At 42.6% G+C, this 22,362-nt stretch overlaps 1 protein-coding gene across 10 annotated transcripts in view; it reads left to right on the forward strand.

The window, feature by feature from the left end:
- Positions 1–22,362, forward strand: part of PROM1 (prominin 1) — a 144,116-nt gene that overhangs the window by 84,098 nt on the left and 37,656 nt on the right. For 9 of the 10 annotated variants that reach the window (XM_074349990.1, XM_074349988.1, XM_074349991.1 and 6 more), the window contains exons 4-8: positions 1,101–1,127; positions 3,168–3,373; positions 11,139–11,259; positions 13,346–13,409; positions 14,298–14,387. In XM_074349990.1, coding sequence (XP_074206091.1) covers positions 1,101–1,127; positions 3,168–3,373; positions 11,139–11,259; positions 13,346–13,409; positions 14,298–14,387 — 508 coding nt within the window. The remainder of the gene's footprint in view (positions 1–1,100; positions 1,128–3,167; positions 3,374–11,138; positions 11,260–13,345; positions 13,410–14,297; positions 14,388–22,362) is intronic. The other variant, XM_074349994.1, reaches the window with a different exon arrangement.

Here is a 22,362-nt window from a genome sequence, read left to right on the forward strand (position 1 = left end):
CAAGTGCTGAGAACAGAATAATGCACAGAACATGCATCGCCCTCATTCTGTCGCCATGGTAACTCAGGCTCAGAGTCGCATTTTAACCATGCCAAGACCTGTCCCCCAGAGACTCCTATGTAGTTGGTCAGGGTCGGCTGGTTATTGATACTGCTCAAAAGGTTCCCGGGGGAGTGGTAATGGGAGATTAATTGGAGCACTGTCCCTCAATTCACTAGTGTATCTGATTGCAATTGGGCAGCTGTCATCTGCCAAGCCCCTGGTGGGTGCCCGGGAAAGAGCGGGGAGTGTGACTGTCACAGTTCTCCCTCCCCTGGGGCTGCAGCAGGCTCAGGAATCGGCCACAAGGGAGCCGTCACCCTAAGTCAGGTGAGTGCCATGAAGGGACAAGTGTAGGACTCCATGAAGGAAGGATTTACAGCAAACTCAGACATGGTTATCAAGACAGACTTGCTGGAAGAAGCAACGTCCAAACTTAGACTTGAGTTTCATCAGGGGAGCAGTGATGGGAATAATGTTCTGGGTGAGGAGGTGGCAGGAGGGAGCCCAGAGTGAAGAAGGGGAGAGAGCATGACGCTTCCTGGGGACTAGACTGGTCAAGAAGAACAGGACGTGCAGCCGGGCAGCAGAGGCCCACGTGGAGGAGTGTGAATTCCACGTGGTGGGAGCCCCTGGGATGCTATTCAGCAGGGGAATGCCCCATCAGAGCTTCATATTGGAAAGGGCACTTGGAAGGTGGTGCCTTGGGCTCTGGGGTTCTAGGCAGCTGCTGATTCTCTTTTACAGAGACCATGTGGTTAGTGCATTAAGCATTTGTAGCTCTCCCTCCCATTCCCTGGTCCATGACTGATTAGCATATGATTAAGGACCTTTCAAGGAATCCAAATGTGAATTCAAACGTGAGCCTTAGAACTTGACTCCACCTGCAGCACCGTTTCTCTGATGAACACTCCTTTCACATTCCTGTCTGGTGTCCTCTCCCCCTTGATTTTCTCTGTGTCGGGTATTAATGTTCTTCGTGGTGGTTGATCACTCCAGTAACTTTTCTGTTTTCTCACTGCATGCTGCCTCTGCGGGCACAACGGCTTTGACTTCTACAGCCAGAAAACGTAGTCCTGACTCTGAAGGTAAAGTCCTGGCCGCTGTTTCACGTCGCTCTGTCTAAAGCCCACGAGTGGTGTGATGCTTTGGCCTGAACGCTCTGGTCACTGTCCTCTCCACTGTGATGGTTTTAAAATTACTTGTTTCTCTTTTGTTTCTTCCATCATCTTTCATCTTCTATTTCAGCTTTAGTGGTTCATGAAAGAATAGCCACCCATCTCGGCAAATTTAAATCTTGATCTCTTCAACACAGTCCACAAAGGCCTCCGGAGATCTTGGTATATCAGGAAATAACTGAGGTCCTTGCCAGACCTTGGCCAGACTTCAGCCTAGACGGGGACTCTGGAAATGACGTACCTTGTTCCTGACTCTGTTTGACCTCATATTTAGTCAGAAACATTGGGAAAGTTGTACATAAAACATAAAATTTGCATTTGGAGCTAAAGAGCACATTTAAAACGTTTTAATACACCTTTCTCTTCTGGGTTTGGGTTCAGTGTCTCGGGCTTCAGAAAGGATTTTAAATTCCTTTTAAAATAGTAACAGTTTTGTTTTTTTTTTAAGTAACGATTTAGAATATTTGCTGAGAAATGAAAGCAAACTAAGTAAGAGTGTCTGGGGTTGGTTTCTCTATTAGCCAGTGATGTGAGTCCTCAAGGCCGGGTTACGCACCAGCAAATAGTGACTCTTCGTGGCCGCAGTGTCGGGCTGAGTTTAAGGAAGAGTGTGTAAGTGATGAAGGTGGCAAAAATTTAATCACTTTTTTTCTCCCTTTTTTTTTTTTTTTTTAGCATTTTAACCTTAATATGGGAGTAGATAATACTCAAGGGCCATGTGCACCTGGCTTAATACTTACAAGCATTTGCCCACAGAGTTAGCTAATATTGATCGAATATTTGCTGCGTGCTGGGAAGTTGGCTAATTGCTGACACATTACATTATTTAATTAGCTGTCCTTTACAATATGCCTGTGACATTAGTGCTAGCAATGCAGCGCTTCGCAGTTTAGAGAATGAGAAGCCCGCTGCTGGGATTTAATTAGGCCTTCTGACTCTAAGTTCAGTGCTCTCTCCCAAGACATCACATGTGCTTCTAGCAACGAGCCTTGGGCTTTGTTTCGCTTTGCTCAGCTTGGCTTCAGAACATATTGCTATCTAGCTGGCCCATAGCTGCAAACTGCCAACCTGTAATTTCCTATCATTCTTTAAAAATGTCTTGCTTTATGAAAATGTGAGTAACTGCAGACATGGATTGGAACAAGAACAAGTTTTATCCAGTTGCATTAATTTTTTTTTATCCTGGAATAAAGCCAGGAAAATATGTTTAGGTCATGTGATTGTATCTAGCAATTGGGCCAGTTCCTAGGAACCTAGGAACCTAGGAACGATCTGAGACAGGCTGCCGAGCGCAGCCTCACTTATTAAGCATCTGCTCCGTGCCAGGTACTTGGTACGTTATTGCTAATCGCAGATTATCTGTAACGTTCACCGTGACCTTACAAAGTATATATTATTATTCCCAGTGTATGGATGGGGAAACTGAGTCACCTGTGATTCACATGTCTGATTCGGAAAGTCTGAGCCTTTTTCCTAAATGTAGATATATTCCAGACTCTTTTGCAACTAACTATGAATTTATCATTAATTGATCCAGTCCAAACTGCTTTGAATCCTTAATGATGACTATTAATTCTATCTGGTGAAAAGCACCCTTGGTGTAGGTTATTCATTATGCAAGTATTCCTGCCAAAATTTGTCATGCCATTTAAACAAAATACCTTTGAGGCTGAAATTCACTTGCAGCTTGGCCTTGCATTTGGATATTTTCCTGGAAGTTGAAAGAATTTAGTAATGGCTTGGTCCCATGTTCTGATAACTCAAATGTCTGCTTCCTCTGTTTCAAGAAGGATCTTCAGAATGGATGCACACACACATACACACACACACTCCTTACAATTTAACTCATGATGGCAAATAGGTTAAAAAGCATGAAATGTGTACCCTGTGGAATGTTCTACGTGTGATTTTGTGTTACAGCATGTGCTGTTTCTTTTGTTTGACTTGCAGATTATCTACTATGAGATCGGAATTATTACCTGTGCTGCCCTGGGATTGCTGTTCATTATCTTGATGCCCCTGGTGGGGTTTTTCTTTAGCGTGTGTCGTTGCTGTAACAAGTGTGGTGGAGAAATGCACCAGCGACAGAAGAAAAATGGCACCTACCTTAGGAAATACTTTGCAGTCTCCCTCTTGGTGATTTGTATATTTATAAGGCAAGTAGAATCTTGGACAACAGCTGATGGTGTTTTAGGTCAATGAGAAATGTCTCGTGTTTTAACTGTTAAGCCCATGAGTTTGAAACAACAACCACCAAAAACAAAAACAAAAACAAAAACAAAACTAAAAACTAAAAAAAACCCCAAAACAGAAAAGAGAGGACAGAGATGCTTGCCCAGGACAGCTCAAAAATATGTCACTTTTAAGCAGAAGTTAGCGTTGTAACCAAGCTGCTCTAGCTTATGTGATGAGCCAGCCCTTTGGTAGTTTTTCATTTGAAGACATCCTGATACACCTCTGGCCGCAGAAAGCGTTCACCTCCCAGAACGGCACCCCCTCCTCTGAGTAGCTCCCTAGAGCCAGGCAGCAGGCAGGAGGGCAGAGCAAGTATTTGCTAGTTGGTTTGTACATCGTAGGTGTCTTGAAGGACGGGTAGAGTCCCTGAATTTGGCAAATTGAGAATATTGTAGAATGGAATTAATTTTCTCATCATATACCCAGTCTTCTAGAATTTGCGATTAAGCTGAAATCCTCTCTTGAAGCCTGGAGTACGCTTCATGGTGTTTCTTCTGCAGCTCCTACTGCTGCCAAAAGTTTTCCAGTTGAGTGACAAATGGGACGTGCCCGGCTTTTAGGACAAGGATATTAAGTTGGGTCCAAATCAGGTTCCTTGGTTGAGGAGTTTGCGTCATGGTACTGGCCCTCTGGTTGGGATATTTGGTCCTCTCTTCACATTTCCTCATTCATTCAACTGATGTGTCAAATCCAGGGGAAAAAAAAGTGCCTATGACATGAATAATGCCTTAAGGAGACACAGAGACAGCGAGGAGAGGCAGTCAGCCTCTTCCCTGAGGTGTCTCTACCGCATTTCTCAGTAGCTGTGAGGAAGATTTTTCAAGTTGCTAAATAACTGATATTGGGGAGTTTAAGCAGAAAACAGAATTGAGCAGAACAATTTAAAGTTCTAAAGCTCTAGCTGCAAACTCAAGAGGAAGAGTCTTTAAGTGTGGCCGCCAGTAGGGGCCTGGTAAGATGTATGCTGTCAGGGGGACCATTCAGCGGCATGCAGTATACCCAGGGGAGAGAGCACTGGCCAGCTCTAGATTTGCTGATATAAAACAGTCCCCAAGTGAGATGCAGTGAGACAAGCAGGTGGCAGACCCTGTGTAGAACACAGCGTCAGTGATTGAAAACAAAAAAGTCAGGGCACAAGCACTTTCTTACATTTGCACAGAGCACATGTGGAAAGATTGCCAGGACCCTGGCAACGCGGCGGTCCGACCTCTGGGAAGGAAACTGGTGGTCGTCTCTTTTAGATGACCTACCATGCTCAGCATTACCTGCTGAATTAGGTGCACTAAAAATTAACCCTGAACAACCGAAAAAATCTCCTCAGAAAGCAGAAGCTAATGCACTGCCGCTGATTCCAGGGAAGTCATTTTTTGAACAAGGGCATAACTTCTGCTGAAAATAGTCAAATAATAGACCTTAACAATATGCTCTTTAACAAATTACAACTGAGTGTTAGCTCATTTCACGCACCCTTGTTTGACCACCAGGGAGCTTTGTTGTGTGTGTTTTCTCTGCAAGATTGGGATGTGAGTGTCTCTCTCTCTACCCACCACCCCAACTCCTGTTTCCCTGTGTGCCTCTACCTCTGTCTCTCCGTACATAATTTGAATCTGTTTCTTCACTTTGCATTCTGCAAAGCAGCTTAGGATCAGGTTGATGGTAATTCCAGATGTCCCCTCTCTCTCTGCTTTGCATTTGAAATATTTTCAGGAATGCACAGAGGAGTAATTACCTCCTCCCCAACCGCCAGAGAAATGTCAGGTATAGCCCAAAGCCCCTTGTGCATTTCCTTTAAGCCTGAAACTTACATCCTTCATGCATCCAAAGACTTGGACAGCCATGCCTCTCCCTCCTTGTACACCATGGACATCAAAGATGAGGCTCAAGTGACAAAGTGTCATTTGAAAAGACTTGCCCTTAGGGGTTCTTGTCAGCATGATTACTTACTTAACAAGTTAATAGTTTTCACTTGATATAAATGCATGTGATGTAATTTCAGGAAAAGTCTTTATTGCATGTAGTTACTTATTTACCCAAATAAATGTTCACATATATAATAATAGGCTTTGAGGGTTATTTATTTTAGTGGAGCATATGTCCTGTATTAGGCTTCTATTTTTAAACTGGATTTTTATTCACATTACATATAATTATGCAATATAAGCGTTATAGTTCACCCGGAACTGACTGCATTATTTTTATTAGGTTTTAGATACCAAAATATATGAAAGCTTCAATGTCAGAAAGAAACTTGAATGCTGTATGTATTTTTTATTCTTGAGAACTCAGACCCATCAAACAAATTTAGATAAGTTTTTTCTCCTGAGTCTATTTTAATTTAGAAAATTCTTAAATTTTCTTACATACACAGATGTGAGTCTGTAACCTCCAACACATTCAGTTAAGATATTTTCCCCCAACCAAGTAAAACTTACTAATTAATATCACAATTTTAAATTTCAGTATAATTAAACCAAATTTGATCAACCATTTGAGGCTAAGTGACACATTGACAACTAATTTATTTCACACAAAACACTGAATTTATATATGAATTATAAATAGGCCTAAATAAGAGTAGTATTTGAGACTGTTTTGTTTACTTCAAATTCAGACTAGAAGTTTAAACTTCTTTGCCTTGAAGCTTTCAAATTTAAGTAGCTATTTTGATGTCTTCCTTCTTGAACACTTACTGGTTTGCAAGTATCTTCAAATCATGAGTTGAAATAATGTCTGTGTGTTGTTTGCAAGTAATCAAAACTAGCCAGTGAGAGTAAAGACTAGGCGAAAGCAAGGATTTCTCTATTATGATTAGATACAAAGGAGAAGGAAGTTACGTCCCCACATCAGAAGATTAGATAAAATAAGAGGGGAAGGAATGCCAACAAAACCAGAAGGCAGAAAGAGGAAGAAAAGGAGGTGTTAACCTCCGGCTTATGTTGACCTCAGCAGAGATTGGATTCTGTTGACAAATAATCTTTGTATATGATTTTTTAAAACTCCGCTCAGAAGCCCACAGTAGTCCACTTGCCTTTTAATCAGGCTCAGTTCCAATTTGTGGCTGTACACTAAATGTTAGAATTAAAAATGAGGTTGGCTTTTAAATGAGTCTTGAGTACTCTAACATTTCATACGTTCTGTTTTCTTTAAAAATTAAAAAAAAATTTTTTTAATTAAGAAAGGCATAGATGTTAAGGAGAAAGCTTCCCTATATGTAGAATATATGTGGTCGTGTTCTCTCTGGGCTTTTCCAAAGGCAAGCTGTGGAATGTTTAATTCCACAGACATTGACATGTGTTTGTGTAAGCCTGTTTGACCATCAGCAGAAGATTACATTTCCACATCTCGCTGTGGATGGTTTACACAGATGTGTCTTACTCCAGAAAAAGCCAACTTTCCTTTGCACCTGTCATCACTGCATTTTTCAGAATTTCATAAAGGTTATAAGCAATGGTGAAAAGGAGAAGCCATGCATGCCTTTATTTCTCCAGTACAGAGGTGTTTCTAAGTTTCCAAGTGCGGTAAGTCAGCTTCTACTAATTACTGTAGGGAAAATTGAATCCCGGTCATTTTAGGAAGACGGCTGTTTTCAAAGTTCATTTATTTTTGTTGTTAGGATGTGATATCAATTCCTGGCTTGGTGGCCACAAGCTTCTAGCAAAGAAATTGAGCCAGTATGCCTTGAAAATCATGAGACTTTCTTAATGAGAGGGCTAGTTATTTAAAATCGATACTCAAATTGAAAAATTATTTTTAAAAAGTAAGAGACCAGTTACACACTGAAATTTATTTGGCTCTTATTGGCTAATTTCATTGTCAGTAGAAATTGGTAGAACAAATTGCTACAAATTTTAAAGGTTTAGCTATACTCTTTAAAAACTTTAAATATTTACTTCTAAGTGTATATGAGAGCAAATTGGTCCGTCCATATAAAATATAGAAGATGTAGTGCTAATATATCATAAAAAAAGTCCTGTCTTCTGCTAAAATTTTCCAGGAAATTTTGTTGTCCTGCATTAAACTTGAAGGCTTTTCTGTCAAATGTGAGAGAGCTGAAAGTAGTTTGATTATCATTTGATTGAAATTTTATTCACTTTTTGTGTGAGGTGAACTTCTTTCATCCTCATATCCTAAGAGTTGATTGGTAGTTGTTTAAAAAAAACCCAAAAACATTAATTCACATAATTTTTCTTTTTGCTTTAAAGAGCATCAAATAATAGGGAATGTCTAAATCAACAGCAACAAAAAGCATAACTTTTTCATTTTCTATTTGTGTGTAAATAGCAGTGTTAAATTTGAGATTATAAATGGAGACCATCAATTTGTGTAGTATTTAAAATTTTTTTCTTTGATTTGTTGCTAATATTTAAAAACAGGAAAAAAAATTTAAAAATGAAAATGGGAGATTTTACATACAAATCCAGACTCCCAGATTTTTGTAAATAATTGGAAGATCCGGCAATACTGGTCTTCCATCGAGGTGGCACTTGCTGGAGTTGCAGAACATCTGGCGCACCCTATCTTTGCTCCCCCAGCTCCCAAAGGTCGGTACCCTACACTGTGCCCTCCATGCTTTCTGCCTGCCTCTGTGGGCTTTTGATGTTCCCATCTTTAATTTAAATGTAAAATTTACAATGAGCTATGGGTTTGAAAATCAGCTTTGAAAGTTGCTGAATTCTATCCCAGAATTCTGTTTAGTACAGTTTTTTTTTAATGATCTATGCTTTCATTTTAATTGGATTCATAACTGGGTAGCAGAAATGTGGGTCTTTTTAACTATGTTGCATTGAAATTCAGTGTTGTTTTGCAGCGCTGTGATGCTGTTCATTTATTTTACTGATTGATGATCTTTTGAGTAAAGGCATTAATTCAATAAAGGAACAAAGACAGTTTCTGACTTGGACACTCCGAACATATGGCTAATCTTCTAAATGGATCAAATGAAACAAAGCCCAGTCCTTAAACCCACATTCACTGATCACCCACCGTGAACAAGAGACCCTCAGTACCCAAAGTTGACAAAGAAGCAGTCAACCTTTCTTTTAGAGCAGTTAAACATAGGTGAAAATAAAGACAAAATAAGAGACGAAGTGAGAAATATCCCATCAGAACTTCAGGCGCGCCCTCTAGGAGTTCATGGCTAGGCGTTCTCCCATCCAGGTGGACTTGGGCCTGCTGTTTGCTTCCCAAGTTCACTTTGACTTCTTATGTGACAAAATGAGTCTGGAGCATGATGAATGACGAATAATTTGGACGTGATGGGGAGGAGAACAAGAGTCCCAGTGTGAAATCTTCTGGTCAGGTGGCGATCCTGACTTGGCATGGTATGGAATGTTTGAGATTTGGCGTGGTAAATAAAGCTCCAGGCACATTGCTGTGACTCAGCCTTTCCTCCCTACTGTTGACACTACACCAAACTCATTGTTTTGGGTCATTTGGCCTCATTTCGCATGAATGTATCATTTAATAACTCATTGCTCTGGTGTAATGTCAACCTCATAAATACCGATGCAGACCTTTAAGACTGACAAAAATGTATTCCAAGGTGGTCATTCTAAATGGCAATTTTTAAAGGTGGTCCTTGACACCCAAACTTTTAAAATAATCGTAGATACCTTGTGAACATCCATACCCCTCATCTTTGCAGTTTGAGAAGCACCGATCTAATCGAGTTTCTAGCTTTGTGATGCCAGGGAAACTCAGAGGGAAAGTGACTTTCTCAGGCTCACACAGTGTAAGTTAGTGGCACTAGAACCCAAGTCTCCTGTTTCTACCCTAGTACACGTCCCACTGCAACTTGTTAACCATAAGAAATATTGTTCACCATTGTGTAATAGACTTTTTAGGATTAGTTTGGAAAACCCAAAGCACTTGTGTAATACTGCTGAGGGAAAGTATGTTTTTATGAGAACAGCAATGAACTCCTTGGAATAACTCATTACCGAAACTGGGGTGAATGATTCCTCATTTACCCAAGACTGAGAGGTTTCCTGGGAACATGGGACCTTTGGTGCAAAAATGGACACTTGGCCACCCTACTTGTAAATATATGAATGCATACTGCCTAAGATGTTGCTTTTGGTGAAGATGCAAAAGTATTCATATTCTGCATCAGAATTATTTTCCCCAAAGTTTCTTATTTGCAAAACATTTTTCTAAAAACATATTGACACCAATCATTGAGTGGTTATAAACTAACAATTTGTTGCAAACTAAATTTTGTTATTAACTTCTCAGGTAACATCTACAGCCTATGTGTTGAGTTTATGTGAGTCCCTGCTGCCATCTAGAGGCTAAATCCAATGAGGGGGGGCTTGGCAATTAGCAATTTTAAATGTAACTTTTTAATGTTTAAAGGCTTTGACATAAAAACAAACCAGTCGATCAAATTAATTGAAGTCAGTGAATTGTTGGTAATTAGTCAACATTAAGAGCCCTTAAGATTAAATGTAGACATTTCAGATGGTTCAAAAAATGTTTTTTATTTTCATGTAGAACTTTGCATGCAGGATGCCTTTCATGTAGTGTTTTTGAAACTCTTTTCCAAAGTATATTTTATATGGAAAGAAGTGTTCATATCATAAATACATAGGTATGAATTTCCGTGAAGTGAGCACAGCGATCCACCCCTCCCCAAGTATAACCACTGGCGTTTAGCATCAGAGTTGTGTTTGATTCTGTATTTCACGTGAGCTAGAATGACACAGTATGTACTTTGCTGTGTGTGGCTTCTTATGTAGCATTTTAATGCAAGATTAATTCATGTTTCTTTTCAATCTGGACGATACAGTAATAACAGACAATTATATTAACTGAAAACGTTAGAAAGCCCAAACCATTCTTATCATTTGGGTTTTTTTTTTTTTTTTTTTTCAGTAACGGAAATGGATTTTTTGTGTATATTTATTTTTTAGAAGTATAGTCAGTTTACAATGCTGTGTCAACTTCTGGCATACAGCATAATGCTTCAGTCATACATGAACATACAGGTATTTGTTTTCATATTCTTTTTCACCATAAGTTACTATAAGATATTGAATATAGTTCTCTGTGCTATAGAGTATGAACTTGTTGATCTATTTTATATATATTAGTTAATGTCTGCAAATCTTGAATTCCCAATTTGTCCCTTCCCATCCCCTTCCTGCCTTCCAACCATAAGTTTATTTTCTATGTCTGTGAATCTAAAAAAAACAAAAGGCAAAGGAACTTATTTACAAAACATTTGGGTGTTTTTGCTGAGAGTCTTCTGTGAGGGAAGCAGAGCTACGCGTGTGGGGTTTGTGTGTGTGCTGCGTGGAGGGTGTGCACCTGTGTTCCCATCTGTACAGAAATGGGACTGTATTCCACACGCTGCTCTGTAACCTTTGTGACTTCTGTTTCTGCCATAACTGATCGTGAACATTGTTCGGTTTATAAGGCTTGTATTTAACAGAACAATGTCTCTTGAACGGATGTGGGTGTTCTCTGAGAGGATGGAGTCCTGTTCCGTGGGTCACATTGGCTGGTGCGTGGATTATGGTTCTGTGGCAGGAAGGTTGTGGCAGTGGGGGGCTGGGCTTGGGGAGGAGGGGCCTCTGCGCAGGAAGACCCCCCCCCAACCCCGGGCCCCGAGGCTGCTCTGAACCTGGCCACAGGGTCGCTGCGCCCTCAGTAAACGCTGTCCCTTCTCCTCTGCTCTCCCCGCAGCATTGGCATCACCTATGGTTTTGTGGCAAGCCACCACATGAGGACTCACCTCAGAAAGACTCAGAAATTGGCAGAAAGCAATTTCAACGACTTGAGAACGCTCCTAAACACCACTCCAGGGGTAAGGACCACGGTCTGATTATCCTGTGATGCTCTGTGTCTGGGGCCTTTTGGAGTTCCTGCATATATTTGGAATCTCATTCAGACCTTCTGGAAACCTAATGAATCAATGCAGATGGATGCTGTCTCTTAATTTTGCAGATGAAGAAATAAAGGCCTAGCAAGTGATTTTCAAAAGAGTATAAAAGCATAATTTCTGAATTTGTGTTTTTATTATATTTTATTTCTTTATTTTATTAAGGTATAACATATAGTACGTATTATAAAAGTACTTAACCATTTTAAGGGTCTCATGATTTTTAAGATTTTATTGTTATTTATTTGTGTATTTACTTATTTATTGAAGTATTACTTTGTTTTTAGGTCTTTTTTTCTGTTTTGTGAACACTTACTTGCTAATACCTATATACATGTGTAAACTTCCTTGGGAAGGAGACACACAGACACAAGCTGTCTTTGGGGAAGGGGACAGGGTGGCTTGAGGGCATCCTTTTTCTGTATCCCAGAAATATGTTGATGCCCTGCCTATTCAGAACCTTGTTTTTAAAAATATCTCAGCAGAAAGCAGCCCAAACATGCTGCTGAGCGTGTGGGAACCTACATGCGGAGACAAAGATGCTGTCTTATCAGAGTCACTAGTAAGAGCCTGCTGGAATCCCTGGGCCTCCTCACACAGGGATGTGTTCTTCCAAATTGAACACATTCTACAAAAATGCCAACATGTTAAATATGGCGCTAGTTTTTTAATATGTGGTTGGAACTAAAATAGCAAAGCGTGCAAGCTTTCTTTAATACTGAGATTAGAGAAGCTAGTTTTATTAATAGTTTCATAGCCTGTGCAGAGAGGGACGCTTCATTTTCCCAGCCTGCGAATAAAAGTTCATATTTTCCACCTATCATCCTAACGACTCCAAAGTAAAACGTTCCCCCTAAAAAGTTGGCAAAGTCATACACGCAGCAGTCATGGCTGGTGAACTTTGGAATTGCTTTCCTAATCTCAGAAGGAGAGTAAATTGTTATGACTTTGGGGGAAACTTATCTGGTTCAAAGTATAAGAAAGCGCTCTGACAAATCTATAAGAAACTGGGCAAAGAATGTCAGTAGTCGATTCACAGAGGAAATATAGCTGGTCCCAAACACAATAAGAGATTCAGCTTTCCTCTAGTAATTGGAGAAATGAAAAAGTAAATCATGATGCACCGAGAAGGTTGGCAGTAGTTATTTTATTTAAAAGTGGTGATACCCGAAGTTGCAGAGGCTGCGGGGAAGCAGATCCGCTAAGACCTAGTAGACGGAAGAGCAAGTGTCCCCAGCAGAGGCCAGATCAGCGATAACTGCTGAACAAAATGATGCTAAGGTGGTAGGTTTCTAATGGCCTCGAATTCTTTGCAGTCTCTCCTCCCTTCAAGACGTGGATCTGTTTGCAACCCCTTGAACCTGGGCTGTGCCTCTGACCTGATTCTTTGACCAAAAGAATGCAGCGGACATGACCTTGTGCTAGTTTTGACCTTAGGCTGCCAGAAGCCTTGCAGGGTCCACTCTTGTCCTCTCGTTGCAGGGGCCGCTACGTGAAAACACCCGGCAGGCCTTGGGGGGAGAAGCCACATAGAGAGAGGGGTCCGTTTATCCCCAGCCACACTGGCCCCAACCAGGCAATCCACATAGCCCATCCACAGGACCATGAGAAATAATAAACCATATTTCTTAAGACAATAAGCTTTGAGTATTTTGAAGAAGTCTGGGAGTCAGATAGGAGAAGTATCTCTGAGAACCCAGTTTCCTATAAAAATGTTCTGATTCAGGATAATTTTTCCCTTTAAATCTCTTTTTTTTTAAAAAATTGAAATATAGTTGATCTATAATGTGTTAATCTCTGGTGTACAGCAGTGATTCAGTCGTATATATATTCTTTCTCATATTCCTCTTCATTATAGGTTATTATGAGCCATTGAATACAGTCCCCTGTGCTATACAGTGGGACCTTGTTCATCTGTTTTGTATAAAGTAGTGTTAAACGTCTTCCTACTGTGGCTTCTAAGGAGAAGAGGCGGTTTCATTTAGTTTTTTGTTTTTGTTTTTGTGTTTAGCAAATCGACTATGTACTGGACCAGTACACCATCACTAAGGCAAAGGCATTCTCAGATCTGGACAGTAAGTAAAATCTAAACTTGCCTCAAATTGTTTGTTTTGGCTGGAAGATGCTATGGCCACTTCCCATAAAACATGGAGGAAGAACTGAAGTAGTTGTTTCTACATTTTCTGCGTGAAAGCAGGGGAAAGCAGGTCAGTGGTTCCTCAGTGCTATTGACAATGTGTAGTTTGTTCCTCAGTGAGGAAAACCTAGCATTTATTGTAAGAATGCTTTTGCTTCCCTGCGGTCACCATCACCCGGTCTTCACTCCCCACGTGGGAGAGGAGATGGGTCTCTGGCAGGTCCATCGTTAGAGACAGAAATGGACCCACCGGAGAAACCAGTGGCTTTGGGACTAGAGGGACAGGTGGGTGGTGCCGGTCCCTGCGCGCCCACGTGGCACTCACACACAGCCCAGTGTTCAGGAACCAGGGGCTGTATTGCCTTCGAGACAACATTTGGCAACATCTGGAGGCATTCCGGTTGTCCCTACGGGGTGAGGAGGAGAGAGCAGCGCTGCTGGCATCCATCAGTAGAGGCCAGGGATGCAGGGAAAAGCCCTCAGTGCCCAGGACAGCCCCTACAACAAAGAAGGATCAGGCCCTCAGTGTCGACGTGCCAGGGTTCAGAAACCCTGGTCCAGCTGGAGAGATTAGGGACCCCTCTGCGGTGATTAAGTTTTCCCGGGGGGCACCACTGGTGTGGGGGCTTTGAAGAAGGCGATGAAATCCCCAAGGCGAGGGTCCACGCCTGAACGGAGTCTGGAGTGAAAGGGGATTTCAGGGCGGGAGAGACTACAGAGAATCTTCCAGGCAGGGACATCTTGCAGCGTGAAGAGACTGAGCGGTAGGAGGGTAGGCAATCAGTGCAACCCACCCTCACCGCCCCTTCTGCTTCTTTGAATTTAGATGTTAAATTATTGCTGGGAGGCAGCATTTACGAAAAGCTGAGACCCAGGGTGGTCCCCGCGCTGGATAATGTCAAGGCCATGGCAGAAGGTAAGCACATGGCACAAAGACCCGGACAGCCTTGCACCCGGAGTCCCCGGCTCCCCAGCCTCCCTCTCTGGCTTCTCTTTTCCCTGCGAGTCAGCGGGGGTGGGGTCTCGCTAGAGTCTGTTTTTTAAAACTTTTTTTAAAAAAAGCCTGTGCTAAAGCTATTGTACAAATGACCTAAAAGTCATTTGAAATAATAGTAGCAGAATTTGATAGGGGCCCGCCAGTTGCTTTTGTAAATAAAGTTCTTGGAACCCAGCCATGCTCACCTGTGCAGACATCACCTGTGGCAGCTGCCACACTGTCACACGGAGCTGAATCGATGCACCAGGGGGCCCACGAAGCCCACATATGATGGCCTGGCCCTTGACAGAAAAAACTTGTCAGCTCCTCCTGCAGATTTTAGGTCTTTTGGAGTTTGATGGCTTCCTTTTCCTTTTCCCCCTGAGAGAACAACTTCTGATGCAATAGGAGAATATGTTTGTATCGTAAGCTGCTGTGATCACTGATGTAAGTGAGCAGATATACTGATGTTAAATAATAAACTACATATTCAACTGCAGTGAAAAAAGACCTCCCGGGCCCTTCCCGATGTTGAGAAAATGTCGTTTTCTAAGCGTTTGATGGAGAAGACAGTTTCATCTATGCAAAACTTTTGTCATTTTGCCAATCTGAATTTCATTTTCATGAGCTTGTATTCCTGAGAAAATGGGCCATAAGAGAATGAATTGGGTGGAAGCTGGGAAATTATGCCTGTTCCTTTTGGCATAACACCTCCCGTCTTAGATTTCAAGGACTCAGGGAGGTACAGAAACACGTTGACGTACAGAACAACCAGGGGCCGGTCAGATTAGTCTTATTAACTAATGGGAAGGGCCTTTCCCTGCCCTTCCCCTTGACTCTGCGAAGGCTCCGGCTACGGTCTGAAGATGTTTCCTCTGCTCTTGACGCCTTAGACGGCTCCAGACACCTGTTCTCCTCGTCACCAACCATTTCCCATGCAGAGAAACTGAGGTCCAGAGAGGGGAGTGACTGCTGAGACCCATGGCCTCGCCTTCCTGTCCTAACTTCTTCCATGTAGTCTTCTCTTCCTCCCTTCCTTCCTTTCTTCCTCCCTTCCTCCCTTCCTTCCTCCCTTCCTCCCTTCCTTCCTCCCTTCCTCCCTTCCTTCCTCCCTTCCTCCCTTCCTTCCTTCCTTCTTCCCTTCCTTCCATGCCTGACCCCTGCTTGTCATTCCAGTCTCTCTTCTGCCAGAGCCCTTCGCCTTCCATTCCAGGCCATGAATCCAGGTGGTCATCCTGCTGTAAGTCCCTGATGGTGTCATTCTCTCCCAGATCCCGTACTGCGTGTGTTTCCTCTGCCTGGGGTGCCACAGAACCCCACCTCATCTTACCTGCCTCGTGGCCCTGAGCTAAGCGTTCTCTCCTCTGCAAGCTTCCCCACCCCCTCCCCTCCCACAGGGGAGCATGATAACTCCGTGTTTCTGCTGCTCACTTTGTAACCCTGAATACACGGCTTATTCATGGCATTTACAGCATTGCCTCTGTAGTACACCACGAGCTACTTCAGGACAGGATCTGTTGATTTTGTTCACCCTTTATTCCCTGTACCTCTTGCAGCATCTGGACTGGAGCAGAGAGATGATCATTTCTTGAATGAGTAAATGCCTGTGGCCCTTACCTTAATTGTCTAAGTTTAGGATATTGTGAGTTCACTGGGTATAAAGTAGAAAATGGACTGTATTCTTTCATCACCCTGCCTCAGTTGGTAGGCAGCTCCTTTTGAGTCTACAAGCTTCCTGACCCTTTACTTTTTTTAAAATATATTTTTTAATTGAAGTATATTCAGTTTACAATGTGTCAATTTCTGGTGTACAGCACAATACTTCAGTCATATAGGAACATACATATATTCGTTTTCACATTCTTTTTCACCATAAGTTACTACAAGATATTGAATATAGTTCCCTGTGCTGTACAGTATGAACTTGTTGTTTATCTATTTTGTATATATTAGTTAGTATCTGTAAAATCTCAAACTCCCAGTTTATCCTTTCTCAATCCCTTCCCCACCTGGTAACCATAAGTTTGTTTTTTATGTCTGTGAGTCTGTTTTGTAAATAAATTTGGTTTTTTTGTTTTTGTTTTTGTTTTTTAATTCCACATGTAAGTGATAGCATGTGATATTTTTCTTTCTCTTTCTTGCTTCCTTCACTTAGAAAGACAATCTCCAGGTTCATCCATGTTGCTGCAAATGGCATTATTTTATTATTTTTTATGGCTGAATAGTATTCCATTGTATAGATATACCACAGCTTTATCCACTGACCATTTACTTTGGATGTCTCTAGTCATTTGTTTAACTTCATGACTTATTTATTTATTTATTAAGGTATAGGCAGTTACAGTATGTCAATTTCTGGTGGATAGCATAATGTCCCAGTTATACATACACACACATATACTCATTTTCATATTCTTTTTCATTATAGTTTACTGCAAGATATAGAATATAGCTCCCTGTGCTATATAGAAAAAATTTGGGTTTTTAATCTATTTTATATATAGTAGTTAATATTAGCAATTCTCAAACTCCCAGTTTATCCCTTCTCACCCTCTTTCCCCCTGGTAACCATGGGTCTGTTTACCATATCTGTGAATCTGTTTCTGTTTTATAGATAAGTTCGTTAGTGTCTTCTTTTTTTTTTGTTCTTTCCTTTCTTTCTTTCTTTCTTTCTTTTTCTTTTTTTTTTTTAGATTCCACATATGAATGATATCATGTGGTATTTTTCTTTCTCTTTCTGGTCTATTTCACTTAGAATGACAGTCTCCAGGTCCATCCATGTTGCTGCAAATGGCATTATTCTATTCTTTTTTATGGCTGAGTAGTATTCCATTGTATAAATATACCACAGCTTCTTTATCCAGTCATCTGTCAATGGACATTTAAGTTGCTTCTGTGTCTTGGCTACTGTAAATAGTGCTGCTGTGAACATTGGGGTGCATGTATCTTTTCGAATTAGAGTTCCCTCTGGATATCCGTCCAGGAGTGGGATTGCTGGATCATATGGTAAGTCTATTTTTAGTTTTTTGAGGAATGTGATTTTTTTCAGTTGCCTTCAGTGTGCTCTATGGCTGTATCTGTCTGCCTGTCTATCTATCTATCTATTTATCTATTTATGTATTTCAGTGAGATTAAAATTGTTTTCATCGGAATTTAGGAGATAATTCTCATAATTAGAGATCTTTTGAAGGTGATATGATATCAATGCTAAAGATCACTTGAGTGGCTTAAACAATAGAAAATATATCACCCATGACAGGGTATCGGCTGTGAGGGGTTGGTTGCTTCAGTGGTTCAATAACATTGTCAGGGTGTCCCCTGCCCTTCAGCTTCCCTCGTGTTACCCTTTGTGTGTTGGTGTGGCTCTCCTGTGTAGCTCCAGGTACATGTGACTCTCATATATGTCACATGAGGAAGAGGGACACTGTCTCCTGTGCTCCTTTATATCACAAATGACAGCAGGCCTGGCCTCAGTCCTCTTAGCCAGTGCCCCTGGCAGTGGCTGAAGGGGCTGAAAAGGCGTGCTTGCTATGGAAGACCTGTGGTTCTCAAACTTGAGGGTGCACTGCAATCACCTTGAGTCTTGTAAGAACACAGCTGCCGGTGCCCCGCCGCAAGCTTCTGATTCAGTTGGTCCGGAGTGGGCCTGAGGCTTTCCAGGTCTAACGAGCTCCCAGGGGATGCTGCTGCTGCTGCTGGTTCAAGAACCACGTTCTGAAAACTACTGCTTTGATCTGTCGCTCCCAGGCCTGGGTGCTTATTAGAATCACCAGGTGAGCCTTTAAAAAATACCCTCCCTCGATAGACTCTGAGTTTATGGCTCTCGGGAGGACCCTGGCTGATGTTCTGTGCCTCTCCTGTTATGTTTCGTTGTTAAAAACTCCAGATGATTCTAAGGAGCACTCGGGTTGATAATCCATTGCTTAAAGGAACAGGCATGCGTGCTGTGTGGTTTGTGAGGGGCTTGTTCAACACATTGCCATGTATTTCTGAAACAATCAGAAAGGAGGGAGCAGAGCCGAGGCCACCGGATGATTGTATCAACTGACCTTTGCTGCATAACACAGTCTGTTCCAAACTTAATGGCTTGAAACAAGTCATCTGTTTAGCTCCTGATTCTTTGGGTCAATAGGGTGGCATTCCTGCTTCAGGTTAGCTCAGCTGATCTCCACTGGGCTCTCAGACGTGTCTGCAGTCAGCTGCCCGTCCAGCCTGGGGCTGGGTGATGAATGATGTCCTCATTCACCTCTGGCCATCAGGAGGCTGTTGACGAGGGCAGCGGAGCCATGTGCCCCATCACCCAGCAGGCTCGCTGGTGCTGCCTCACCTGCCAGCCACGGGTTCTGCAAGCAGCAGGGAGGGGGAGCCCCAGTGCTCCAGCCCCTTTCAAATCTCTGCTGTGTCACATTTGTTATTGTCCCACTGGCTGCAGGGAGTGACATGGCCAAGCCTAGTGTGGGAAGAGACTACCCAAGGGTGTGAACTTAGTGCGGCACCAATGTATGGGGACCATCACTAGAACAGCCTACCACAGTGGGTGTGGTCCCCAGCCTTCACCATGGCCCCAGTGACCGCAGCCTGCTGGTGGTCCCATCATCACGTGAGTCTCCCGCACCATGACACGAGGTCTGTGTGGCTAATGCAATATAGCAAATAGGGCAGAGGTGATGGTGTGTCACTTCTGGGCTCCCATCTCTCTCCCTCACTAATCACACACATTGGGAAGTCAGCTGCTGTGTGGTGAGCCGCCCTAGAGAGGGGCCCACATGGTGAGGAACTGAGGTCTCCTGCCAACCACGTGATTGACTGGGAAATTGGTCCTCCAGCCCCCAGCAGTCTTCAGACAGATGCAGCCCCAGCTGACAGCTTGGGTGCAACCTCAGGGGAAACCCTGAGCCAGAACAACCCTGCTCAGCTAACCCCAGACTTCTGACCCTCAGAAACTGTGTGAGATAATAAACATTTGCAGTTTTAAGCTGCTAACTTTTGGGGATAACATGTGTGCAGCAACAGATAACTAATACCATGGACAGTCAAGCGTGTCCGTTATTTCCCTAAAGCATCAATTTACTATCTGGGCTCTGACACATGGAGAAGGACTAAAATCGTCTGATTTTCCCAGCCAATATATACGATGTTATCTGTGACACCTTTTCAGATTTATACCTGATTTTCAGGCAGCGTGTATTATATAGACCATTGGATTAAGAAAGAACTTTTTGGGGAAAGAGGAAAGTATCACATTAAACTAAATACAATATTGATCAAACATGCATCTTCATTTCATTAAAGTTAATGCAAAAAAGAAAGTGAAAGGAGTCATTGAATCAGGGAAGTTTGATAATCCTTAAAAACGGAAAGATGACCCACTCCGGAGCCAAAAAAAATAATAGGGAAAGAATAAACACACGAAAATGATAACACGGTGGACTCGTAGGGGGCGCTGTCTTAGATGAAGGACTCAGTGTGCAAGGAGTGTAACGTCTTATTCCTGTTAATTAGTACATTTTCTTACACCTGAGCTTTAACATTTCTTTCCTCCAATAATCACACTTAAGACAGAAGATGAAGTCTTTGTGATCATGGCCAAAAGTTGGCTCCCAAACAGTGTATTATTGTCCTTTATTGAAAACTAAATGGTGTTAGTTACAAAAAGAGCCAGCAAAGGCCTTTGGCAGGATCTTCATATGTGAGGCATCAGGTCTGCTTAGAGATGAAAGATGAAAGCTCTTTCTCATTTGAAAAGATGCTTGAAACAATGAAAACCACCTTCCTTGGTTTCAGCCCATTTTTACACTGAAGCCAGGATGTCTCTGATCTGGGAGGTGGGTGGGGCCGTCTACTCACAGGAAGGGCGGACTTCCCTAAATCCTCTTTCCGGTGTTGCATCTGTGCCAAAAACAAAACAAAAAGAAACAGATTTGAGAGAGAGCGAGTGTGTGTGTGGCGGGTGTGCCGAGGCTTGCTTCGACCCTCACCTCTAGGTGAGATTTCACAGCCCTCGTTCCTTGAGTGTTGACATTGCCTTTCACGTGGCAGCCGTTGTACAGGCTGGTACCCAAGGAATCCGCATTCCTGCAAATCCTCCTCCCAAATGATTCCCCCAGCCAGTCAACGGTGCTGAAAAGCCACTCCTTAACTCCACTGTCCCCGCAGAGCTACTCGGCCTCCCACGATGGTGGTGTGCTCTCCATCCTCCCATAGGTATGAAAATAATGCCTGATATTTGTATAGGATTTTGTGGTTTTTCAAACACCTTTTAAAGTATATATGTATTCCATGTACTTGTCATCATGTCCCTGGGATACAGGCAGGGAGCTATGATGAGCCCCACATTGCAAAGAAAAGCCCAGAACTTGAAACCTATGTTCTTTGGTTAAATTGGATGCTTTTTTCCCTCTAGTGCTTTCTGACCCACTCTTACTTCTCTGCTTTAGGACAGCCAGAGAAAGAGATTGGAAACACCACTTCCTCTCTAACTAGGCAGTGTCCTTTGCTGACACGGGGAACACAAGAAGCAGGGAGGGACCCGCTTTGGAGAGCTTCCTCTTGCCCCTGGCACACTCGTCCGAGTGGCCAACAAGTGTGCTTCACGCCACGCGAGGCTGGGAGGAAGTTGTTGAGCGCAGCTAATTTTACCCCAACGTCGGCAGGTCTGCCTTGCTTGGTCTGTTGAAAATTCAGCCTTCATAAGCTGAAGTAAGTCCCTTTTAAATTAAAACCGAAACAAAACCAAAAACAAAACAAAACAAAAGATGCCTTCTCATTGACCAAGCGTACTGGAATTTGGGCTTTCATTGGTTGAGGGGTGGCTCCTGTCTGTCCCCGTGATGGCTCTGATGATCAATTCATCTTTGTCAAGCAGCAGAAAGATGTTTCCTGAACTGCCTAAGGAGAACCACCCACCGGATCAGTACATGGCAGAAATTTAGATCGGGGGTCCTTGACATTTTTGGTACTATGGACTTGTGAACTCTATGGACTTTTCCTCAGAATATTTTTAAATACATCACATAAAAGATACAAGGTCATAAAGGAGACCAGTTGGGTTGAAATATCAAAATATTAAAAAAATGAATCTGCAGAGCAGTAGCATGTGCTTGTTTATTAACGTCATTAGCTAGTGGCGTCTAGTAGGGGTCTGATAACTGTCATAATTTCAGAATAGCCATGAGCAGACACAGTATATCAGCAAACACTGAATATTAAATAAAAATATTTCTGACTTTTTAGTGACAGTCAGAGAAACTGCCAGAGATTGGCTGTCCACTTTCGTAAGAGAATCAAAGGCTAAAATGTGACTAGAGTGGAAATAAAAAGGGGGGTTTGCTTTGGTTAGACTCTTTTCTTCCAAGCTCATAAATCCTCCTGAATTCTATTCACAGGCACAGTTGAAAAACCTCCGATTTCACCTTAAATAGTTCAGGTTTATCCAGGGAACCAGATTACATCAGAAACAAGGAGCCCTGGGTTGTGATTAGAGCTGAGGGAACAGTCTTCAGAGACGACTTTGTCACTTGGTGTTTGAGCATTCCCACTGCGGGGAGGAGAATGAAGCCCGGAAGTCCTCCCTGGAGAAGCTTCCTTCCATAGCTGTCCCCCTCACCGCCCTCCTCCCCCCACCCCCCACCTCACCCAGGCCTGTGTCTTAGCAGGAAATACTACTACTTAACTGGCAGGAGCGGAACTGTGATGAGAGTGGGGGTCCAGCGGCTCCTCCTCCCTTCGCCTTCAGAGTTCACCACCCTTGTCCGATAGCCTTCACTCTCTGCTGCCTCCGGCATCACTCTTGCTGGCGATCCTCTAGGGCCCTCCATCCCACCCTCGAGTGTTTATTTACACTTCACCAGTGGATTAATGATTATTTGGGTTGGCTCTGTGACCTTTTACAATCAAATCTCTCCAGTCATCTCTT

The sequence above is a fragment of the Camelus bactrianus genome, chromosome 2 (genome assembly GCF_048773025.1).
Source record: "Camelus bactrianus isolate YW-2024 breed Bactrian camel chromosome 2, ASM4877302v1, whole genome shotgun sequence".
NCBI lineage: Eukaryota > Metazoa > Chordata > Mammalia > Artiodactyla > Camelidae > Camelus > Camelus bactrianus.